Raw genomic sequence first — 20,497 nt, 5'->3', positions numbered from 1 at the left:
TTCTCCGTTCCATTTCTTCAAGTGAAAACACGCAGGACTCAAGATGACAGCCAGCCATAATATCACAGCGTAAGGATTTGCAGGAAATGCAAACACAGCTTACGCAATGTGTTATAAAAGATGTTATATGCGGGCCACAAACAATAAAAGTTATAGCTATTTTTAAGTTACAAAAGGCAGGACCAGAGTTATGTCCTGTAATCAACGTGAGATAAGTCAGTTATGTTAAATAATGCATTGTGGGTTGGAGAATGGAATGAATATAAATTATTTCATATTTTTATATCTTTAAAAGTGGCTTGAATTTATTAATTTTGTCTTCTTCCTATGTATTATTTGCTTTATCCTAGAATTTGCCAGCTCTGGTTTTCTTAGAGAAGTCCTGGAAGGTCTCTGGAAGCTTTTGTTGCTAACTCCAATGCCTTTCATACAGGGACAAGGCACCGAGCTAAGGCTACCCTCACTAAAAACTAAGAAAGTTAAACAGCAGTTACCAAAAATCACAAAAGGAGAGTCTAAAACCAGATTTCCCAAGTAATCTTGTTTCCCTTTCAGCTGCGCAACTTTTGGCCTGCTCTAGTTTTGCAGCATTCCCAATTTTAGGGCAGAATTAACCCAGATTTCTGCAAAGGCTTTCTGGTGTAGTGAGGAACACAAAGCAGACCAGCAGAAGTGGTCCCCAAATTCATTCCCTTCCCTCTGTTCATTACTGGCTTTAGCAAAAATAATGCTTATTTTTGCAACAGAAACCCAAAAGCTTTAAAACATCACAGAGGTGAGCAATACCTGGAACTGTGCTGCACATATTAGAGTTAAACCGACCCTTAACTAGAGCCCACCTCGAGCAAAAAAGGGACGGAGGAAGGCTTTGGGGCTGGGCTGGTTTCTTCCTAACATCGCCAGCTGCAGCTCCAAGAGCAAGCCAGCCCCCAGCACTACTTCTTACACTGGCTGTTACCTTCGGATGCACTCATCCCAAAATCTGTAAGCACAAGTCCACGGCCCCAGTGATCAGCGATGAGCTCCACCACGCGCCGCTCAGCCTTCCCTGGAAGCAGCATTAATCCCCCTCGCAGCGTTTCCAACCTGCTGCTTTGTGTACAAGCAAGCCTTGCGATTACCATGGGAGCAAGGCCAAAATGCAAAGGAGGAAGAAGCAACTTGTTAATTAGAGCAAGATGATCCAAACGCTGATCTTAAAAGACTGCAAAACCCTTGATGGACAGAGCACTGGAGCCAGAGGAGGACGACGCGCGGCCACGCCACCCAGCACCTCTACATTACGCTCTTGGCATACTGGGAACCAGCAAAAGCAAACAAACAGCCAGGAGCAACAGTGGAAACCCGAGGCTGCCCCACTTGGAAGCAGAGCTGAGCTTCACAAGCTTTGACATCCACTCTGCCCCCACGGCACGGCAGGGAGAGGTGGGATACAGCCGGGAAGAGCCAACAGCTGCAGCCAGACGGTGCTCCGTGCCTGAAAACCAGCTGGTTGTTCAGTTTTGCTACCTCACATGCCACTGGAAGCAGAGCTGTAGGGTTTGGGGTTTGGTTTTTCAGGTCGTTTTCTTCCCCCTCCTGTTTTTAGGGGGTGTGGGGTGACAGCTCACACATCCTCGCGGCGTGCTGCAAACAAAGCGCGAGGCTCTCCCGGGAGGGGAAGGAGGATTTTATTTTATTTTTTTTCATTTGTGGTTTTCTCCATACATTTCCTCACTATCTTTTTATATCCTTATCTATTATTTCTGTATCTATTTACCCTACAAACGATGCATGAAAGTTTCAACAAAACAAATTAAACAGAGCTAATTTAGCAGCTCCATCGTTCAATGCGAGGCTTCCAAGCTCATCTCTGACTGTACGAGCTCCCATTTCTAAGGATTTCAGATCTCCCACGGAAGAGATACTGGAAGCCTGGACTTCAAGAGTGTAGAAAAGATAACAGATTTCTATTAATTCATCTGGTGTTATCTGCTGGATTTAGGAACACCAAACAGATCCTGACGAGACAAACAGGGTTTATTTTCACAGTTCTGGAGTACGATTAAAACCAGAGATAAGAAAATACAGTTTCATACTAGAAAATCATTTTTTTTATAGCTAAAAACCTCCAACCATGCCCTGCAAACAGCTATTATTATTTAACAAAAGCAACGCAGAAATAGATCCCCAACTGCAAACTGAGCGGATTAAAATAGAATTTGTAATCTAATAAAGCTGGAATCTGGCCAAGGCAACAGTTCATATGAACACCCTGACAAAAGTTGCCAGAAGCTTTTTTCCCCCATAATTATAAATTATTCAATTTTATAACCTTTTCTCCAGCACTCTGTGAACGCTAGAGCTTGCAGGAGGGGTTTGTAGGCCACTTCTCTGCAATCTCAGAGAGGGGGCACAGCACACGAATGTCTAGCGGGTGGGTTTTTGTTCTGCATTTACGTATTAAGAACAAAGAATTTCAAAAAAAAAAAAAAAATGCCATGAATCGCAAGTATCGCTTTACCTTGCTGCTAAAAAGTTTCCTGAATAATTCAGGAATTTGGAAGGGTAGATGTTTGAAAGTGCGTAAGAGAAAAGCTTTCCGAGCAAACTTGTATAATTAAATGAGCATCAGCGGGAACGGTCTCAGACAAGCCATACAAATACCCACTTCCCAGCTCACAGGGGGTGCTGCAGGGAACGATTCGCTACTACTTCATTCAGCCAGCTTCGAGCTGGGAAGAGCAACGAAGAAAATCCACGTTTCCTTGTGGACACATACCTACATTCAGCAGGAATCAGCACATGCTCAGATCCGTTGCCTCTGCAGGTCCCCAGCATCAGTGCAAGACGTGCTAACATGCCGAAACGTTGCACAAACGTTGCAGAGCAGTGTTTTTCCTCCAAAATAATTCTTTTTTTTTTTTTTTTTTTTTTTTTTTTACCATTTCACTATCACCACAGTCTCCCGAATTATTTCGTGCTTTCCTCCTTCAAGTAATGATCCAAACAACATATGGGATTGGTATGCATTAAGGGAGAGTGACTCAATTACGCCTTGCTGCTTGCATATTTTATTGAACATTTCACACGAGTGATGAGTTTTCAAAATTTGAGCAAAAAACTAGTTTAATACATTGGAATACCATTCATAGGGCTAGAACACTTTATTAAAAATCTATATGAATATTTTATATATGAAGATAATGAATATAAGTACTAACGATAAATCTACCAATTCTACTCTTTATTTTGAAAGAAAATAAAATCTACAGCATCAGAGTGAAAAAAGAAGTGGCTCGAATGCAGCTCAAGTGGCTGCATTTTCCCCAGCTCTAAAAATATTCTGTTCCACCTCACCAGTACCCACAGCTAAAAATAGCCACACAATCTCTCTGCAGTGAAATACCTCTCGCTGTCTTGAGGAAAAAGCCAGCCTTTAAAGTCCCATTCAAAACCCAGATACCTGCACGCCTCCACCGAAGCTGCAGGCACCGATGCTTCCTAACGCGACAGCAGCTGACCATCAGATGGGCAATAAACTGAGGCTGATCTTCATCCATCTGCACGGAGCGTAGCTTATTAAATAGCAAAGGGAACTCATTAATTTCTTATGCAGAAACACACCGGCTAGAATTAAGCTTGCATTTCATCCCATAACAATTACCTTCGCTTTTCTGTTGGCCTGAGCTCTCCGATTTGGCCTTTTCCCAGCGATTCGGAATAATCGCATGTTTATTTCTGGGAGCAGCAACAGTTATGTTAAGCAAAAGGAGCAGCACTACAGCAAATTTTTGCTCGATGCTGTAAGCTAAACAAGAGCTGTCTAATTGGTTATTCACTGAGCTAATCGAGTACGTAATTTTGATCAGTTAATTTTGTCAAAATATTGACCAGAAAAGCCTAAGCGCTGCAGAAGCTGTCAACCCAACATAAATACTCGTGTGCATCTCCCCCCCCTGTGTAAGGTGCCTCATTTTGTTGCACCAGACATTTTGTTTCTTCGTCCTTTCCAGCTCGTGCAGAAGGCGTTGTACCAATTCACGTCCGAGCCCCTTTCAAGTAGCTGAAAATTTAACACGCTGGCTCCACGCTAGGAAGAAAATTGCCATGTTCAGATAGAGGCACAGAAAACATTCACCTCTTAAAAAGGCAAAATTCAGGCAGGCTTTGGGTTGTGCTCAGCAGCAAGAGAACCAGGAAATTCATAACACAGTGTACCTAAATACTGGTAATGCAGCTCGCCCAAGTCCTCTCGCATAGATCCATAGATTCAGTTGCACACCTGATTTTTGGATTTTTTTGGGAGGTTAGACCGAATGCCTGCTACAACACCTGGTAATAGCCATAGGGGGAAAAAGCAAGCTGCTGAATGGCGCAGAACTGAGGAGACACCGATACACCTTCACTGGGGACCCGCAGCACCTCCGGATGCCCCGCTAGTGCTTTGAAAACCACCACAATTTATGAAGCTCGTGGGTAATGCAAGTGTTTATCCGCCAGCGCTTCCTTCCCATTAACCGCAGCCTTTCAGCGCCGAGCAGCACCGCCGCCACACCAAGCGGGCCCAGAGGTGCTGGGGGTGGCAGGGACCCTGCCCCAAGGCCCTGTGATGGGTCCAGGCCACCCACAGCCCCCTTTTGGGCACCTCCAGCCATGGGGTACTCACCGCCACCTCTCCAGGCAACCCGTTCTGGGTCTCACCTCCTCGTACCCAACTCCTGAGGGCCACCAGAGCTGTGTCAGCCCTGTTTGAAGCAGGATCGGGTGCCAGGCAGGGCAGAGCAGGGCCATGGGGCTGCACAGGGCTCTTCCTACCTGAGCTGTGGGCACCGGGACCACCGCCGAGCCCAGCTCCTGGCACCCTGCGTGTCCCCAGCCACCACTTCTGCATCACCCCCCTGCTTGCTGCCATCACTCAGTTCCTTTACTTCACCCCAACCACTTACCCCAGCAGACACCGCACAACCTTGACGCCTCGAGGCACTTCGAGACCCCTCAGAGGGAAGTGTTTTAAGGAAATTTAAACCCATTCTGCCCCTGTGTGCAGGGCCCAGCTCCCAGCCCGCTTCCACGGCCTACAGCTGCCCTCGCAACCACACGGCATCGCTGTCAAGTGACAGCATCACATCCTGGGGCTTAAAACTGATAAAAAAAATGAGCTCGGGTTCTGGTCAGTCTGCTGCACTCATCTCTGAGGACCATTTGCAGATTCTACTTGACTTTAGTCACCGCTGCTAACAGTTAATACTCAGAAGCAATAGGCATAGCTACAGTGGGGGTGGGAAAGGCAGGGAGTAAAGAGAGCTTATTTGAAACAGTGCCTAAATATACACGTACAGAAATAGCCTGGAAATACTCCAAGGGCTACAATTAATTCATAAGTATTATGCATTTTATAACTTCTCATGATATGTTGTATAAAAAGACTAGATCAGCTGGAAGCTCCGTGCAATTGGACAGACATTTATGGGGTTTTGGGTTTGTTTTTTTTATGGCGGTCACATACTCCCGCGTTTCTGAGCAACACGGATTTCTGGCGACCAACAGGGCCAGCTCCACGCTGACTGGGAGTGCCAGGGCTCTCCCCCTGCCATCCCACCCCATGCACTAAGTGGCCCCAAACCCCATGAGCCCATAGATCCCCACTGCAGACCTTCTCCATCACGCTGCTGCAGGGAAGGAGCCCACTGGAGCCTCCAGACCCTGCTCAAACCACTTGATTGACCCAGACACCTCAATGCATATCCCAAAAACTCCACTGCTGCCATTCGGGTTGGGTAGTCTTGGCTTCTGTCCCTGTGAGCACAGGCAGTGGGTAAGGACCCCAAGGGAGCAGTGCTACGAAGCTGGCACTGCCACATCACTGCGAGACCCACCCCCATTCTAGCGTGCTTTTGGTCTTAACAAGCTAGCAACGAGTTTTATAATCCTAATAGGAAGGCAAAACAATAAATACCAAGTTTATGATTAGATAACAGAGTCCCTGCTGAGCTCGGTACTACAAGCAGCACAACCCACACCACCTTTTACTGAAAGCCACTCTAACGGGAGCTTGAAGTATCTGTAAGGGTCCAAGATGAAGACTGGAAGCCCCAGCAGCTCTTCTAGCATCTGTGAAGCGATACCAGCGTCTCAGCTGCAAGTGGAAGTCTTAAAAATACACCTTGTAACAGCACAGCTTCCTCCCTCACGCTGTGTGAGCAACACTCCCGAGCCTCAGCACACTCGGATCCCGCTCCGAGCTTATTCACCGAGTGCTCGTGGATTCCTTGTGTATTTTGAGTAAATTGTGTGGTCTGCCATAATCCCTCCTACTAAAATTATCAAAAAGATACCCTAATCTGATCTTGGGAAGCGAGGTAGCTTCCTAGCTCCATTTACATCAGAGCTGCAGTGTCTGGAAGTGGCCGTATCCTGCAGGGTCCTGGAACCTGGGCATCCGAGCGTGGGGAGAGAGAAATCTGCTGGGGTGCAGGGGAAGAAATAATTCTTCTTTTCTTGTAGCACAGGAGCTACACAGCTGGGTAAAACTACCTCATACTCGAGAGAAACAGGCTGCAGCCTATGGAAAGATTCTCTATATGTGACCTTGAAGCATACCGCATGCAAATAAAAGCCGAAGCCAAAAAGAGAAAGCCCGGCGCGCTGTAGTTCAAGCTCTGCTCCAGCACAACGCAGGAGCAAAGATTTCAGCTCACTCTTGCACAATTAAACGCTGCCGAGCAGGAAGTCAGATGGCTCAGGCCCGAGCTGAGAATGGAGTATTTTGTTGAACTTCCTCCCGCAAAGCACATTTAAAAAAAATAACAAACAGAGAAGACAGTAAAAGCGTGACTTTCATCTAAACCATGATACCGATTAGACACAGCAACAGATCAGCCTGCTGATAGATGAAAGGGTGAAACACTCGCCGAACAAAACTTTTATACCTTCCAACCTAGATTTGTACCTGATTTAAATTGTTTAATAGCTGTAGCTAGAACTATAGCCACCCTGAAGATTTTGGTCAGATCAGTTTTGGGCTCTGCCTTCAGGAAGGCATCGTGTCCGTGATCAAAGAGAAAATTTCGAGGTAAATGCAAGAGAGAAGCAGGCATGCTGTAAGCACATAAATTCACTGCTCTCTTCAGGCCAGGCACCAGGAGGGAAATGGACAGGGCTTCTCCAGTGAACTGAGAGCCCACAGATTAAGAAGCTGAACTAGGACCGAGGCAAAGCAAGAGAAGCCTCAGCAGAGGCAGGGAAGCTCCTTCCACCTGATGGAGGCAGCACCTGGCAGAAAGGACTCAGCGGTTTGTGGGAGCGATGCTCAGACTCCCCCTAACAGCTCATTTTTGTCCCTTTCTTCCAGGAGGCTGAGACATGTAGGCAAAAAGCCCCATTTCCACGGCTCCGATTTAGGGCCCAGATTTAGGACCCACCGTTGTGTTCCGCATCACTTAGCACAGAAGCACAAATTCCAAATTCTACGTGTTTCAGACAGCTTTATAGGAGTGTGTACGTACATCCCACAGCATAGCCCGTAACCTCTTTAATCCCTGAAATTGCAAAGAAAAGGTTAATCTCCCGTTACAGACAGGTAAACAAAGACCTGTAACCCAGTCACTGCGCTTTTTGGAACAACCACAGAGCTAAAGCAATTAGCGATGACATATGCTATAACGAGAAGGATTTTTAAGATGTTGTTTAACGATCTGATGTCCCTTCCCTAAGAATCTGGCAGAATTTGGGTACTCATTACTCAGCTCATAGTAAACACATTTCACCACACATGAGATATTATCTGTGAGAGAAGTTTCTTTTAGAAAATTGGCCCCACGCTTAAAAACCAACCAATTAGCCGTGCCTATGCACTCACTGATTGCTGAAAATAAGGAAAAAAAAAAATAAGTGAAAGCTGCAGCTTCCCTTGAGAAACTAACAACCAAACTTCTCCTATTTAAAGGAGTTCCTAAGCGGAAAACCAAGGAGAGATGCAGTTTTCATACATTCACTGAGGCCAAACGGTATCTCTTTTCCTCCAAAAATGAATGACATGGAATCGTTCACCACAGAGCAGTGTGCCCAGGCTCTCCTTAGTGCTGCAAGAGCTCAGGGTACAGATTCATCCAAAAACAGATGCATCCTTTATTGACTTGTGCACAAAAATACCAAAATTGGTGCTTCCTCGATTTTGCAGTGAGGATGACTTATCAAATATGGATCAAACTCCACTGCATTTGGAGAGCTGCTCCTCCTCTGAGCTAAGCAAGGTCCCTGACAGTCTTCTTGGGACAAGGAGAACGCCGTCACCCCCCGAGCCCAGCCAGCACAACCGTGACTGCCAGCATTAGCAGCACGGCTCCGAGAGCACCACACAGGGGTTTTCTGCTTGAAACGCTCAGAAGGCAAAGCAAGAGACTGTGCTAACAGAGCAGGGCAGCAGCAGGAGAGGAGTCCCACCATCAGCAGGACCAAGGTGCTATTTGGGGCTCTTCAAAGACGAGCAGGTTGAAGTGGCAGAGGCTGAGTTTACAAGTTCAATTAGTTAGGCAGCTCTGCAAGCATCCCACTCGCTGCTTCCAGTTTTATGGGCTGCTGGAGCCAGAGAAAGTAAAAAAAAAAAATTAAAAAGTTAATCAGGAGCCTTCTGCCCTTGATTTTTCACACGTGTTTCAGGCAGAGGCATTGCAGAAAGGCTCCTCAGCTGCTGGTGAGCAGGGCACGGGAGATAAAGCACCGAGTTCCCTCCTCCATGTGAGTCCTGCCCAGCCAGCTGCCAGCACAGGGATCTTATCGCAGGTCAGAGCTACATTTTGAGGAAGCGAGTGTAAGAAGGTAACATCCATTTCCTCCTTTTGTTCTTCGCATCGAAAATAATAGTTAGCAGCCTTGATTTCCTTATCTGTTATTCACATTAGCTTGCGCACTGCCTACCTGCGTACAGTAGCTGGGCACAGAACGCATGCTCCAGTGCCCTGCTCTGCAACTCCCTTCCCCACGGCTTTGACAAATTATTGTTTGTCAAATTCCCAATTACTTCTGGAGGGGACAGAGGACTACCAAGGGCAATCTTCAAACAGCCCCAGCTTGAATAGAGAAAAACCAAGGGAGAATCACATCCGAAGATGAGCTTCACTCAATTTCTACATAACTTTTATTTCAGAAGAATCCAAATACTGCCAAACCAGTGGGGTTTTCCTCATTCTCTCTCACACATCTCTGCCATTCCAGCAGGTTCCACTTCAGCAGGGAGACGATCATCCAAAATCCCTCATCAGCTCCTAAGTTTGTTCTTGCGGTGCAGGGAAACGAAGTAAAACTCGAAGTTTCTTGTGCCACCTCATGACGAATCTGCCGGGGAAGAGCAAGCAGGAGAGCCTGCAACGCTGGCCAGGAGCCAAGGAGAAGTTCTGAGCTTGCAGCATGCATCTGCCATTCGGAAACAGAGCCAGAGAACCTCGAAATTTGGTACTTGAGGAAACTCACACTGCTTGCAGCACCGAGGAAGCTCTAACCATTTGGGACAAATATTCAAAAAATCATTTTTTCTTTAAATTGGAGAACCAGTAACTGTAGAAATTGATAAAATTAATTGCCTTTTTTTTTTCTTTTTTTCTGTAGTTAGAAATCCAAGTCCACTCTGCACTCCCACCTAAAGCCCCTGAGCTGCACAGCCCATTGCTCCAAGTTATTCTGCCCTGGGCAACCCCCACAGGTGGCCCTGCCTGGACCACCTGGAGGGGACCAGATGGAGCCAGAGGGCTCAGCCATTCTGGGATACTGTGAAAGTGCATAAAAACGCATGATGCTGGTTATTAATCCAATAGTTTTTGTCATCAACATATACATTAATTACTTTAAAATACCCTCATGACATTTACAGTTCGCAATTTTACAATCTGTAGCCACGTTACTTTCCATTACAGAAGGAAACAAACGTCTCTCACGTGCATGGACACTGAAGCTCTCTTCCCCACAAAGCACAGGGTAAATCAGCTTTTTAACAGGACTGCTTCAGACAGACAGAAAGACAAAGAATGCATGTGCAAAACAAAAACCCCAAACATTAACCGAAAAAAAAACAAAATAGATTACTTAAAAGGTGCTTGGTTGGAGTTTCATCCACTTCCATTTTCTTACCCTAGCACTCAGAGTCCACAAAGTGGGGAAAAAAAATCTCCTATTGTATGTGAACTCCTCAAGCAATAAGAAATGACAGAGCTTGAATTATGGTCTCTTAATTCGGGGCTGGTTTGGCAGGCACGGTGCTGACAGCCAAGCGTTCTTACCGCATCTAGGAATAAATGCATGCCATAATTCCTGTATTGGAATGTCTTGTTGAAATTACAGCGTTATTTTTAAGTATTTATAATGTAAAAGTGATGAAACACATTCCAAGTGCCTAATTATCCCGTACCACCAGCACTGCCTGGAATGCTCACCCATCAATCAGATTTTAGACTAGAGCTAAATAGATCCAGCATACCTCTGAGAAGAATACCTGGACCTGAATGTGTGACTCTCTATTTTTCCTCACAATTTCTCAGATGCAGCAGTTAAAACGCATGTGACAACTGTGCAGCAGGAGTCAGAAGCCTGCAGACAACCAGCACTGCTCACTATCAGGCCTCCTTCAGCAGCTCAGACTATTGGGGTAATTATCAGTGTGAATTACCTGCTCATTTTGGCTTACAAGGCATCCCTTCTGCAAAGGGCAACCTTTTCAGTCACCACCTTCCTATTTCTCTCTGAAATCTCTTCCTCCTCCTGGCTATTCTCAGAGATTTTTGTGCAGGGTTTCAAGACAGCAGAAGGCCCCAACATCCAAGCAGCCCCTCCGGGAATCAACAGGACCATTGTATTTCAGCAGTATTTACAAGTATTAAAAGTTAGCCACGCTCTGAAGTGCTCCATGGAGTCAACACCAGAAAAATCACCCACTGTTATATAATGCTCTGTAAGCATCAGATGATTCTCAGCAGCTACACGAGTGATTTATACCTTAATCCAAAAAAAAACGTTTCAAGAAAAGTCGCCGCAACAGCAAAAGAATCATAAGTCATCCTGAACTCGGATGTCCAGGCCCTAAGGAATCACAGCAAATATCTAGCTTGGCATTCTTTCCCAGCACAGATGAGAAGATTTTTGTGGGCCTGATGGACTCAAGGTTTGTTTTTTTTATAATTAAGCTCCATGTTTTTTAAAAACCACTCAAAGCAGACAGATGTGAGTTGTTGTTTTTATTTTAAGTTCCTTTTTCTAAGGTTCAGTTGTTTCCTCTCAAACTCACCCCTTAAATATAACAGAACTTTGAACCACATTTAGTGGCTCAGCTAAAGCAACTAATGAGCGTTACGTAAGATGCCTCTCCATGTAGAACAATCTGTTCCAAAAGTTACCAAAAATAGCAATTCTCTAAACACCGATGTGATGCAATATTTAACCAGTTACTGCACAAGCGGATTAATTCGTCCATTACCAGTTTAAAAAGCCTTCAAATGTTGTTTGCAACCTTACCTAGGCTGGTAGGCTTGATCAGCTCATCCAACAAGTCATAAAAAGGTAACTTCTGGAGTTTTATGTCGGGGTGGACAGGGTGGAGCGCAGATGTGAGGTGGGGGAGTTCCAGTTCGTGTTTAGGTCCCAGGAGCGAAACGGGAAGCAACGGTGACGTGGCGGGGTGGCCATCGTAACTGAGCTGTGGAATGGTAGACGGAGACAAAGCGGCTGGCATGGAGCTCGAGTGCACGCTGGGGATAGATAAGTCTGCAGGCGTCATGATTTTCTGCGGGAACCTTCGCCTATAGAGTTCTTTGATTTTCATTTGGACAGCGGGACTGCAGCCAGCCTTTAACAAATGCAGTGCTTTTGTGAGAAGTTCGTGTTTTCGGCCGTGCTTGTTCCTCCCCGCGTAGCCCAGAAGTACTTGCAGTTCAGAAACTCTAAGGCTCATAACCATTTGCTTAAAAGAAACAAAACAAAAAATTAGTATTCGAGTTACATCATCGTAAACACTAACATTAGGATGCAGCTTAAGCCCGTTAAGCATAACATTTTTCAAGGCACACCACCACTGCTCTTCTCCCACTGATTTTCTGACATGCAATGAAACCAGGACTTGCTCACAGAGAGGTGCATCCACTTCCAAAGTCTGTAACGAGCAATTTTCAAGGGATTTCCATTTGCCACAAGGAATTCAGGACAGCAATACTGGTGAAAACCTGAGACAGGGACAACTTGCCAGTACAAAAAATTAAACTTGTAAACAGAACTATTTCCTAATCAGTTTTCTGCTAACGTCTGTAACATTACCGATTTTATTCGTCTAGCTGCAAGTCAAAAAAAAAAAAAATCACGGATTGACAATACCCAGGTTTCCAGTGCTTGCACTTAAAAGCAGCGCCAGCCCTTAACTCCAGGACCCTACTTCACTTTCAAGTCCCTCTCTCACTTTTTGCCATGTAGCAGAACTATTCCACACAGGTTCAAAGGAAAGAAGGGAAATGATTGATGCTAAAAAGAAGAAATTATAACTTGAGTCATGTGTAACCCTGTATAACCACTACTGAGTTACAGGGAACTTCTTCAGTTTCGAGCTGCTAACTCCCCTTCTCCCATCAGAGCCACGTGTTTTGTTTTGGATAGGGGAGCTTGGCTTTGCCCTCTGGTAATTAGCATCTTCATTTGCAGCCTTTTACTGTCTCCCAGTATGGGCTAATGAATCAAACTGGTAGGACTTGTAAACTGCTTCACTTCTTCAGGAACTGAGAAAAGCACTATGCAAAGCAGCGAAACCAGCAATCGCCTGCGCGCACTGAGTACTTCCCCGCCGGTCAAGCAGGAGCCAGAAAGTCAGCTTACCAGCCCGGTTTCTATTTTAAAGCCTGTTTCAGCGCTTGATAGTGGCTTACTCACCAAAACAAGGCCCACGACATGAGCTGAAATGATATTCCTGCGGAATTTTGGACTCGCAAAACATCCCGTGAGAATAAAACGCCTACAACCCATTGCCACAAGCGGCTATCTGGATCTTCTGCGTGAAGCCATTCAATACCCTGAATACTTTGTCATCAATTCCTAAAGATCAAATTCTAAATAGTACTTGCAGGATGCTGTGTGCGCTACGGCAGTTAATTCGGCATGTCAGGGTCCTGCAATATACCCTCTGCTGAATAACCAAACTCAGCACGTGTGCTCACAAACAGCCTTCAGAGTACAAATGGTCTCATCCTCTCCAGTTCTTCACTGTGTTAAATACTCAGACATGTGTTACTCAAGGTCTTTTGCCATCAATTCTTACAGCTGAAGTGCCCCTAGTAGGAAACACACTATACCTACTTCAGTGAAAACGGCCTGAAACTCCTACCTGCTCCTCAAACCTCCAGATTTTCACCAAACGGGTGTCCAAAGGAACTATTTCCCTATACTGAAATAGGTCGTGTTATTTAATGGCCCTAGATTATGATTCATGTACTTAATGAGGAATGCACCCAGGTAGATTTACCTAACTTTGCCACAACACTTGTGCTCTGACGAACCGCACCAACACAACCGAACCGAACCACCGTGCTGCAAGTCCGGGAGCAGCCTCGCTGCAGGCTGGCTCAAAGACTTCAGCTCCTCCAGGAGGCTGCTGCCATCCCTTCCCCACAGGAGGCTGCTGCCATCCCTTCCCCAAGCCCCAAAAACCTACTTCACACCTCCAACTACGGGCCTGTCACGGAGCCACGAACGGGAACAGCCGAGGCACTCCGTAAGAGCCGCAACGCCTTACTCTTTTCAAGACACCTCTGCTACGGGCTGAAGTGTTGACAGCTGAAAGGAAAGTGAAACAAACAGCTCTGAAACACGGAGAGGCACACCACAATGCTTAGCAAATATTGCTTCAGCACAACGAGGAGCTGCAGTGAAGGGCTCCGCCTGTGACCGTCACCACCAAACATCCCTTCCTCGGCAGCCGGCTCCCGGAGCTGCTCCGTGGGCTTGTTTTGCTGTAAACTTACAGGTCCCGTTGGCAAAAAAAAAATGCTGAGGAATAAGAAATAATTGAGCTAAGTGAGAAACTGCTGCTACGCCCTGGAAATTCTCCATTTCTGAAGTTCCAGGCGAGTAAGGAGTCAGCACACCGACAGCAGGGCCCGTGGCGCAGCCAGGCTCTCGAACCAAAGCAAACAAAATTCCTCAGATTTTCCCCACCCTGAAACAGTCCTTGCAAAGAACACAAAAAATGTTGCTTGCAACGGTAGGGGCACCGACAGATGGGTCAATTAGCAACAGTCAATCACGACCAGCAACAGAGCTTTGTGGTTTCGCTCCGGTTTGCATTTTCCTGGCCAAGCTCCCCGCCAGGGCAGCAGCCCCCCGCAGGCAGAGCAAAGGCTCAGGAAGCACCAGTCCATACGCTTTTTTTTTTTTTTTCTGCCGCACCTCGTGGCAATTTGAGCCCTTTGCTGGCTGAACTACATCAAATCGACGAGGTGTTTTGCTTCGGGAAGCCTTGCTGGTCCTGGGCGGCCACGGCTCGCTTGGGGCAGTGCAGCTGCTTCCTCCCGACGCCAGGATAACCAGGACGAGCCCCAGCCCTACCTCTGGCTGTTTATCAGCACAGGCAAGAGGCTTGTTTGCTCCTTCCTAATGCTAAAGGAAGCAACAGGCAAAAAAAAAAAAATAATCAAGGTTGGTTCAAGTTAAATCCAGATATCAAAGAGGGAAAGATTTGCAAACTGCAGTTACAGGTAAGGAGGTGTCGTGTCCTGAGTACATCCCTGTTCCTCCAGACATTGCACCAGTGCAGGGGAAATGGGGGCCGTTTGGCCAAGAAAAGGTTAAGCTGCTTGCGTAACTGCAGCGGGAGAACCGGTATCAAACAAAGGGGGTGTGCTGAGGGAATCGTGCATTTTGGTACCCGGCATCCAAAATTGGAGAGAGTGTGAGGAAAAAGAGGAAAAACTTTCAAGGAGTAGAAGAGCAGAAACCAGCTCTACAGAAACTCACCGCAGTTTAGCGGAGCGCTTTTTTGACTCACTGCACAGACCTTCAGAGGGTTTAGAAGGTAACCCTGATGTGCACACACACACATCTGACATTTCCTGCTCGACAGCACAACACAGCCACGTGCTCCCCGCAGACGTTGCGTTAGTCACCAGGATCGCCTGGCTGCTTGCAAACATCCCCCCAACCCACAGCCCCTTGCCCAGGGCTCCCAAAGCCAGCAGAGCCCTTGGCTGCCCCGAGACAAGCCACCACGTTTTATTTATCAGGGAGGAGGGTCACAGAAGCATCCCGGGGCTGCTTTATTTCCCCCCTGTTCCCAAATCAGGGCTGTGGCTCTCCCTACCAGGAGCCCAAGCACTTGATCCAGTTGCTGCCCGCTGAGGAAACCGAGCTCATCTGGAGCCAAGGGGGCATCCATCCTGCTCCACATCTGCTTCGGGTAACCGGCAAGGGCTGAAAGAAAACAGCTTAAGGATGCAAAAGCAACCCACGGGCGGCATCCTTCATCAGCCACCCACTTCTCCCCCGGGGCTGGCGATAGGAAAGGGCGTTCTGCCCACAGCTCCTTCCCGAGTTGCTGCTCCTTCAGTGGCTATACCAAAAGCTCAGGCATGAAAAAGTCCCCCAAATAAAAAGTCTAGAGGTGAGTTTTTTACAAGCCTGGCACACATGGCAGTGTCACTGTGCATTTTGCAGCCCCTGACCCACTCAGAGCAGCAGCATTTAGAGCCCCAGCCATCAGCCGAAAGCTTTCTGGAAGGGGTTACTGCTCGATCGCCAGGGATCAGCCCCAGGACCTACCCGGAGAACTGCAGTGATTTCCGGATGCTTATGATAACTAGAAGCTGTGAACAGGCTCCAAAACGCATTCGAAATATCTGCCAGGACAACCAGCACCATTTGGCTGGGTACCACACCACAGCGTGTGCCTAAAGCTATGCACCAGGTCCCGCACGGCTCCCTAACCATTACCACCACTGCTGGAGGAGGAAGAAAAGTTAGGAACACACCTCGCACCAGTCGGAAGATAGAAAAAGAAGAAAGAACCAGCATTGTTCTTTTTTCTTCCCCCTAACAAAAGGGACTAGGAAGCATTAGATTACTATGGAAATGGTCTTGAATTAATCTCAGCATGTTCCCAACATCCAGCTGTAAAAATACAGTAGAGTTCCTGCACGCCGTGAGCAGGCTCTTTAACCCATGACATAAATCTTCTGGAGAAGAAAGCTGCGCATGAGCCACCTCCGCTCTCACAGACTGAGCTCCTGGGCTCCTCGACACGTCAGATTTGGGAACAGGAGAGACCACGAAGGTAAAAATGTTCCCGTCTTTTACGAAGGCGCATCCCCTCGCTTCTATCTGCAAGACTTGTGCAAGGAAACTATCGAGGTGAAACTATAAAAAAAAGAAATCAGTCCACAGAAAAGCTGCAGGAGGGAGTGAAAGAAGCGATTCATGGAAGCTCAAGCGCCTCTGTGACAGGTTGTAACTCCCTGCGTTTGTCTAATGCAACCAAAACACTAAAAGGTTGAAGTCACAGTAATTCAGGAGGGAAGGGAGGCAAAAGCCCAGAAGAACGGCCGTAAATATGCAACGCGCTGCAGCCTGTGAGGAGCCTCTTGGTTTAATAATGAAAAACTCAGCTGCCGGCCAGCGTGGTGCGCACCACGGCTTGGCAAGGAGGCAGCACTGAAAGAATAGGTGCAAACCAATGGCAGGTACAAATTTTATTTGCCTTTTATGACACGCACAGGGAGATAGGGTTTCTTTGGTTAAGCAGCACTCGGTGTTTACCCACTCTATCTGTGCTCATAAAGAACCTTTCACAATTGCGTGACCAGATCTCCACGTTCACCCAGTTGGCAACACAAATCATTTTAATCCGCTCGGAGCGCATCAGAGCGATGATCATACACTGCAAATGCCACCAGCAGGCAATCCGGGCTGTTTTCATCTCCTTTCGTGGGCTTCCTAAGGTCAGGTGCTGTATTCAGGACTTTCCTCTGTTCACATATTTCTTCCCATGCTAGTGAAGTGAGTGAGATGCAAAGCTCAAGCTGCCGGGTGTTACTTACCTGAGCGTGCTGACAGCGTGCTCCCTCGCTACCGATACGCCTGCAGATCTTCCAGCACAAACATTGTGCCCCTAGAACCAGCTTTCAACACCAGGAACCCCTCTCTGGCAGCGAGCAGGTCACCTGAAAACTCCCTGCAGTGCTCCATTTCCAAAGCCAAACGTATTTGAAGCCAAAGGGTTTCCAGACAGCCTTTATTTGTCTCCCCCACCCATTATTTGGTTTTCATTTTTAGGTGCTGGGGTATTTTTTATATTTTTTTTTGACGTGGTAGAGTATTTGTTACGGTCTCAGAAACCTGACATACCCTCTAAAAGCCTTGACACACACCCCCTGGCAAATGACTGCAGGGGCTGCCCCCGGATCTCCTCTCCATCCCATTTCCCAATGTTTCTGCAAGAGCACAGCACAACAGACGGCGTGCCCGAAATGCCACTTTGGAGCCTGTCCACTCAAACCCCAAATTCTTTTACCATGGTACACGTAAAACCCGCACAGCAGCACCCCAACACGCGGGCTGTGCTGCAGGAAGCCTGCCCGACGCTTCCATCAAGTTTCAGTCGGGTTTGATTTAAAGCAAGGCACATTTTTATCTTAATCCGTAACAAAAGTTTTACGGTTCTCAAGAGATTTTATCCACTAGGTGAGCTATATTAGTACGTTTGCTATTAAATAAGATTGCTGACAGTAGTAATCTTCATTCCAGGTCTTGGAGACTCAAAAGGTTTTTTCAGCCGCGCTCAGACTTAATTGTCCCTCGTGTATTTATCCCTGCAGATGGGAATTATTTTTACAGAGCTATGCGCTAGCATAATTTTCATGACAAGTAATTGCAGAAATGCCAGTTTAGACAATCTCTGGATACAAAACAACATGCCTCTCAAGACAAACAGCTTACACCTAAGGCTAATTATGAAGACAATTATTTGCAGCTATTTGGGAGAGGGTCATTACCAGACAAATTTACTTTTTATTAACCGTGTTCTTATCCTTAACTAAGCCTTCCAAGCGGCTGACAGAAGAGCTAATTCCAACGCAATAAACTTCATCGGAGCCCAAGCCAGCCGCAAACACAGCTGGCCAAAGACCTGCCTAAACCCAGAGTGTCCTATTCTAACCTAAGGGGTAACGCAAAAAGCCTACACTGGTAGGAAAAAAAAATCAGAATATAACTTCCACAGCATTCAACAATAGTCCAAAATATTATCTATTCACTTAACCAAAAAAAAAAAAAAAACCCACACGCAATTAGGACCAAGAAGTTTCAGCTTCTGGAAGCCATATGGGACATCAACACGCATTTATTCCTAAACCCAGTGATTTAAGTTAAAAAGGAAAATACACTTTTTTTAAACATCCAATTAAAACAAACAATGGTTACATAAACAATTGGACTGATTGGGGATTTCCAGAGTTGAATTACCAAGCGAGGGTCTGCTCGGCTATTGTTTGTCAGCAGAACCCTAGGGAATTAAGCTCTGGTGAGTTCCTAAATATCTCAAATATCTGCCTGGAGCACGTGTAGCTGCTGGAAGTCGAGTCCGAAGGAGAGCTTGGGAAGAATGCACCTGGAATTCGACGAATGCGCTCGCATTGCAGCGAGGATAAAGAGGCGGCTCCCACCAGCAGCTCACAGACCCTCCTCGCAGCAGGCCACGCAGCAGCTTCAGGACTTCCACTCCTGCTCTTGGTTTTATTTGCTTGCAGCAGCTATTTAAGTCTGCGCTGCATCAACAGGCATTATTCCTTCACGCATGCCAGCTAACTTCAGCATCACTTGAGTAAAACGGATTTTTGCAATCACAGATGCAGGTTTTCATGCAAGTATTTTTTTTTTTTCATTACTATTTCCATACATTACAAAACCGCACAGAGCCCTATTCTGCACATGCCTTAAGTTACCAGCAAGTGCTGCAGAGTTGGTTGTCCACTGCAAGTTTCATTATTCAGTTAGCTTCATCTGAAATAACACTTCAGGGTACGAAATTATACACATAGATGCCTAGAACAGACTTCTGTGAGCTACTGTTTGGTTGTTTGGGGGTTTTCCTCCCTCATTTGCCCCATTTTCCTAGGGTATAACACAAGATAGAGGCTGCATCATGACTGACTTCCATACTGACATCTGAAAAAAGTTTTCATTAGCAACCATATTAAATTTGGATAACGATTTGCAAAATATTGAACAGCAGACTGAAGCCAGCATGTAATTGATTCTCCTTTCCCTTGAAAGTAACCAATCGTGCCCCCAGAGAAGGAAAATTAAAAAACTGGAATAATCCGTTCACAATTCTCATTAAACTAAAAAATAAAAGAAAGCCAAAATGCCATGTGATAAAATTAGCATCTCCTATTAGATTTTAAAGCAACCCTCCTCAGAAAGCTCCACTGTGAGAAATGTGCTCCCAGGGAGGCAGCAAGCACCAGGCAGGATCCGGGCACAGAGCTGAGGACAGCAGCAGCTGCAGCAGCCCTGGCATCGTGCACCAGAAGGCAGCACCACCTTGCTCTCACCGAAGGCATCAAAGTGTTTGGTGCTTTCATCTGCAGCCACGTGAGCATACGAGGGACGGCAGCAACAGCAAGTCCATCAAGAGAAAATTAGGAAAAGGAAGCTCTGGAGGAAGCGAAGACCAGGGAAGTCAGAGATCAGATAAAACATCGTGCATGGGGGACGCTTGGTGATTTATCTTTAAAAGATTTCCCTTTCCAAAGGGAGAAACGGAACCCAAAGGGAATAAATCTCCTGACACCAAATACTTACGAAATACACTGCCCAAATACCCTACTCCCTTCTAATACCGGTCCACCGAGGATAATAATTTATTACCACTAACAATTAGTCTTAATTGTTATGGCAGAAATGAGCAGTGGAGCCAAAAGTTCCCACTGTGTCAATAAACTGAAAAACAAATATTCCATCAAGCAATCATACTGGCATCAATATAGTCTTTTTTTCTTAATTAAAAAAAAAAAAAGCTAGTATTCTGCACACGATTCCTTTATTTTTAAAAGTCTCCCATTATGGCCTTCAGAGGCGTACACGGAAAGATGTAAGGAAGCCAAAGCACACGCTCCTCTTTAGGCATATAGCAGTGAGTCGTCAGGACGAATTAAAAGCTTGAACAGTGAGAAATTCTCCTTGTACTGCTCCTCGGAGTATCAGGTAAGGTGCACCATGCAGTGAAACATCATCTCCCCCGCTCTGCAGGGGCTGCCTAACGCTGCTGGAAGCCGAGGAAGCCTGGAGCTTGCGTATCGGTGCTCCCAAAGCACAGCTCATCGGGAAGGTTTCCTCTGCTTCCATCAGGGATGGATTTCAGGCTTATTCTAGCAAAGGAGGAGAGGGCATCAATCGGGGAATGGTCCAGCACTGGAACAGGATTCGTGACACTTACTGGAGCAATGCACACGGCTACAGATCTGACCAGCCCCGAGTCACCCGGTGAAGTCACTCTCACCCA

The 20,497-nt window shown here is 46.4% G+C and overlaps 1 protein-coding gene across 4 annotated transcripts in view; it reads right to left on the bottom strand.

Moving 5' to 3' along the window:
- Positions 1–20,497, bottom strand: part of PIAS1 (protein inhibitor of activated STAT 1) — a 54,814-nt gene that overhangs the window by 23,498 nt on the left and 10,819 nt on the right. For 2 of the 4 annotated variants that reach the window (XM_027465616.3, XM_027465617.3), the window contains exon 2: positions 11,482–11,926. In XM_027465616.3, the coding sequence (XP_027321417.1) occupies positions 11,482–11,926 (445 nt within the window). Of the gene's footprint in view, positions 1–3,445; positions 3,558–3,646; positions 3,728–11,481; positions 11,927–13,664; positions 13,776–20,497 lie in introns of those variants that run through there. The other 2 variants (XM_005022957.6, XM_013102864.5) reach the window with 2 other exon arrangements.

The sequence above is a fragment of the Anas platyrhynchos genome, chromosome 11, assembly GCF_047663525.1.
Source record: "Anas platyrhynchos isolate ZD024472 breed Pekin duck chromosome 11, IASCAAS_PekinDuck_T2T, whole genome shotgun sequence".
NCBI lineage: Eukaryota > Metazoa > Chordata > Aves > Anseriformes > Anatidae > Anas > Anas platyrhynchos.
Note: the sequence above shows the minus strand (reverse complement) of the source record. Positions and strands in the feature narration are given on the sequence as shown.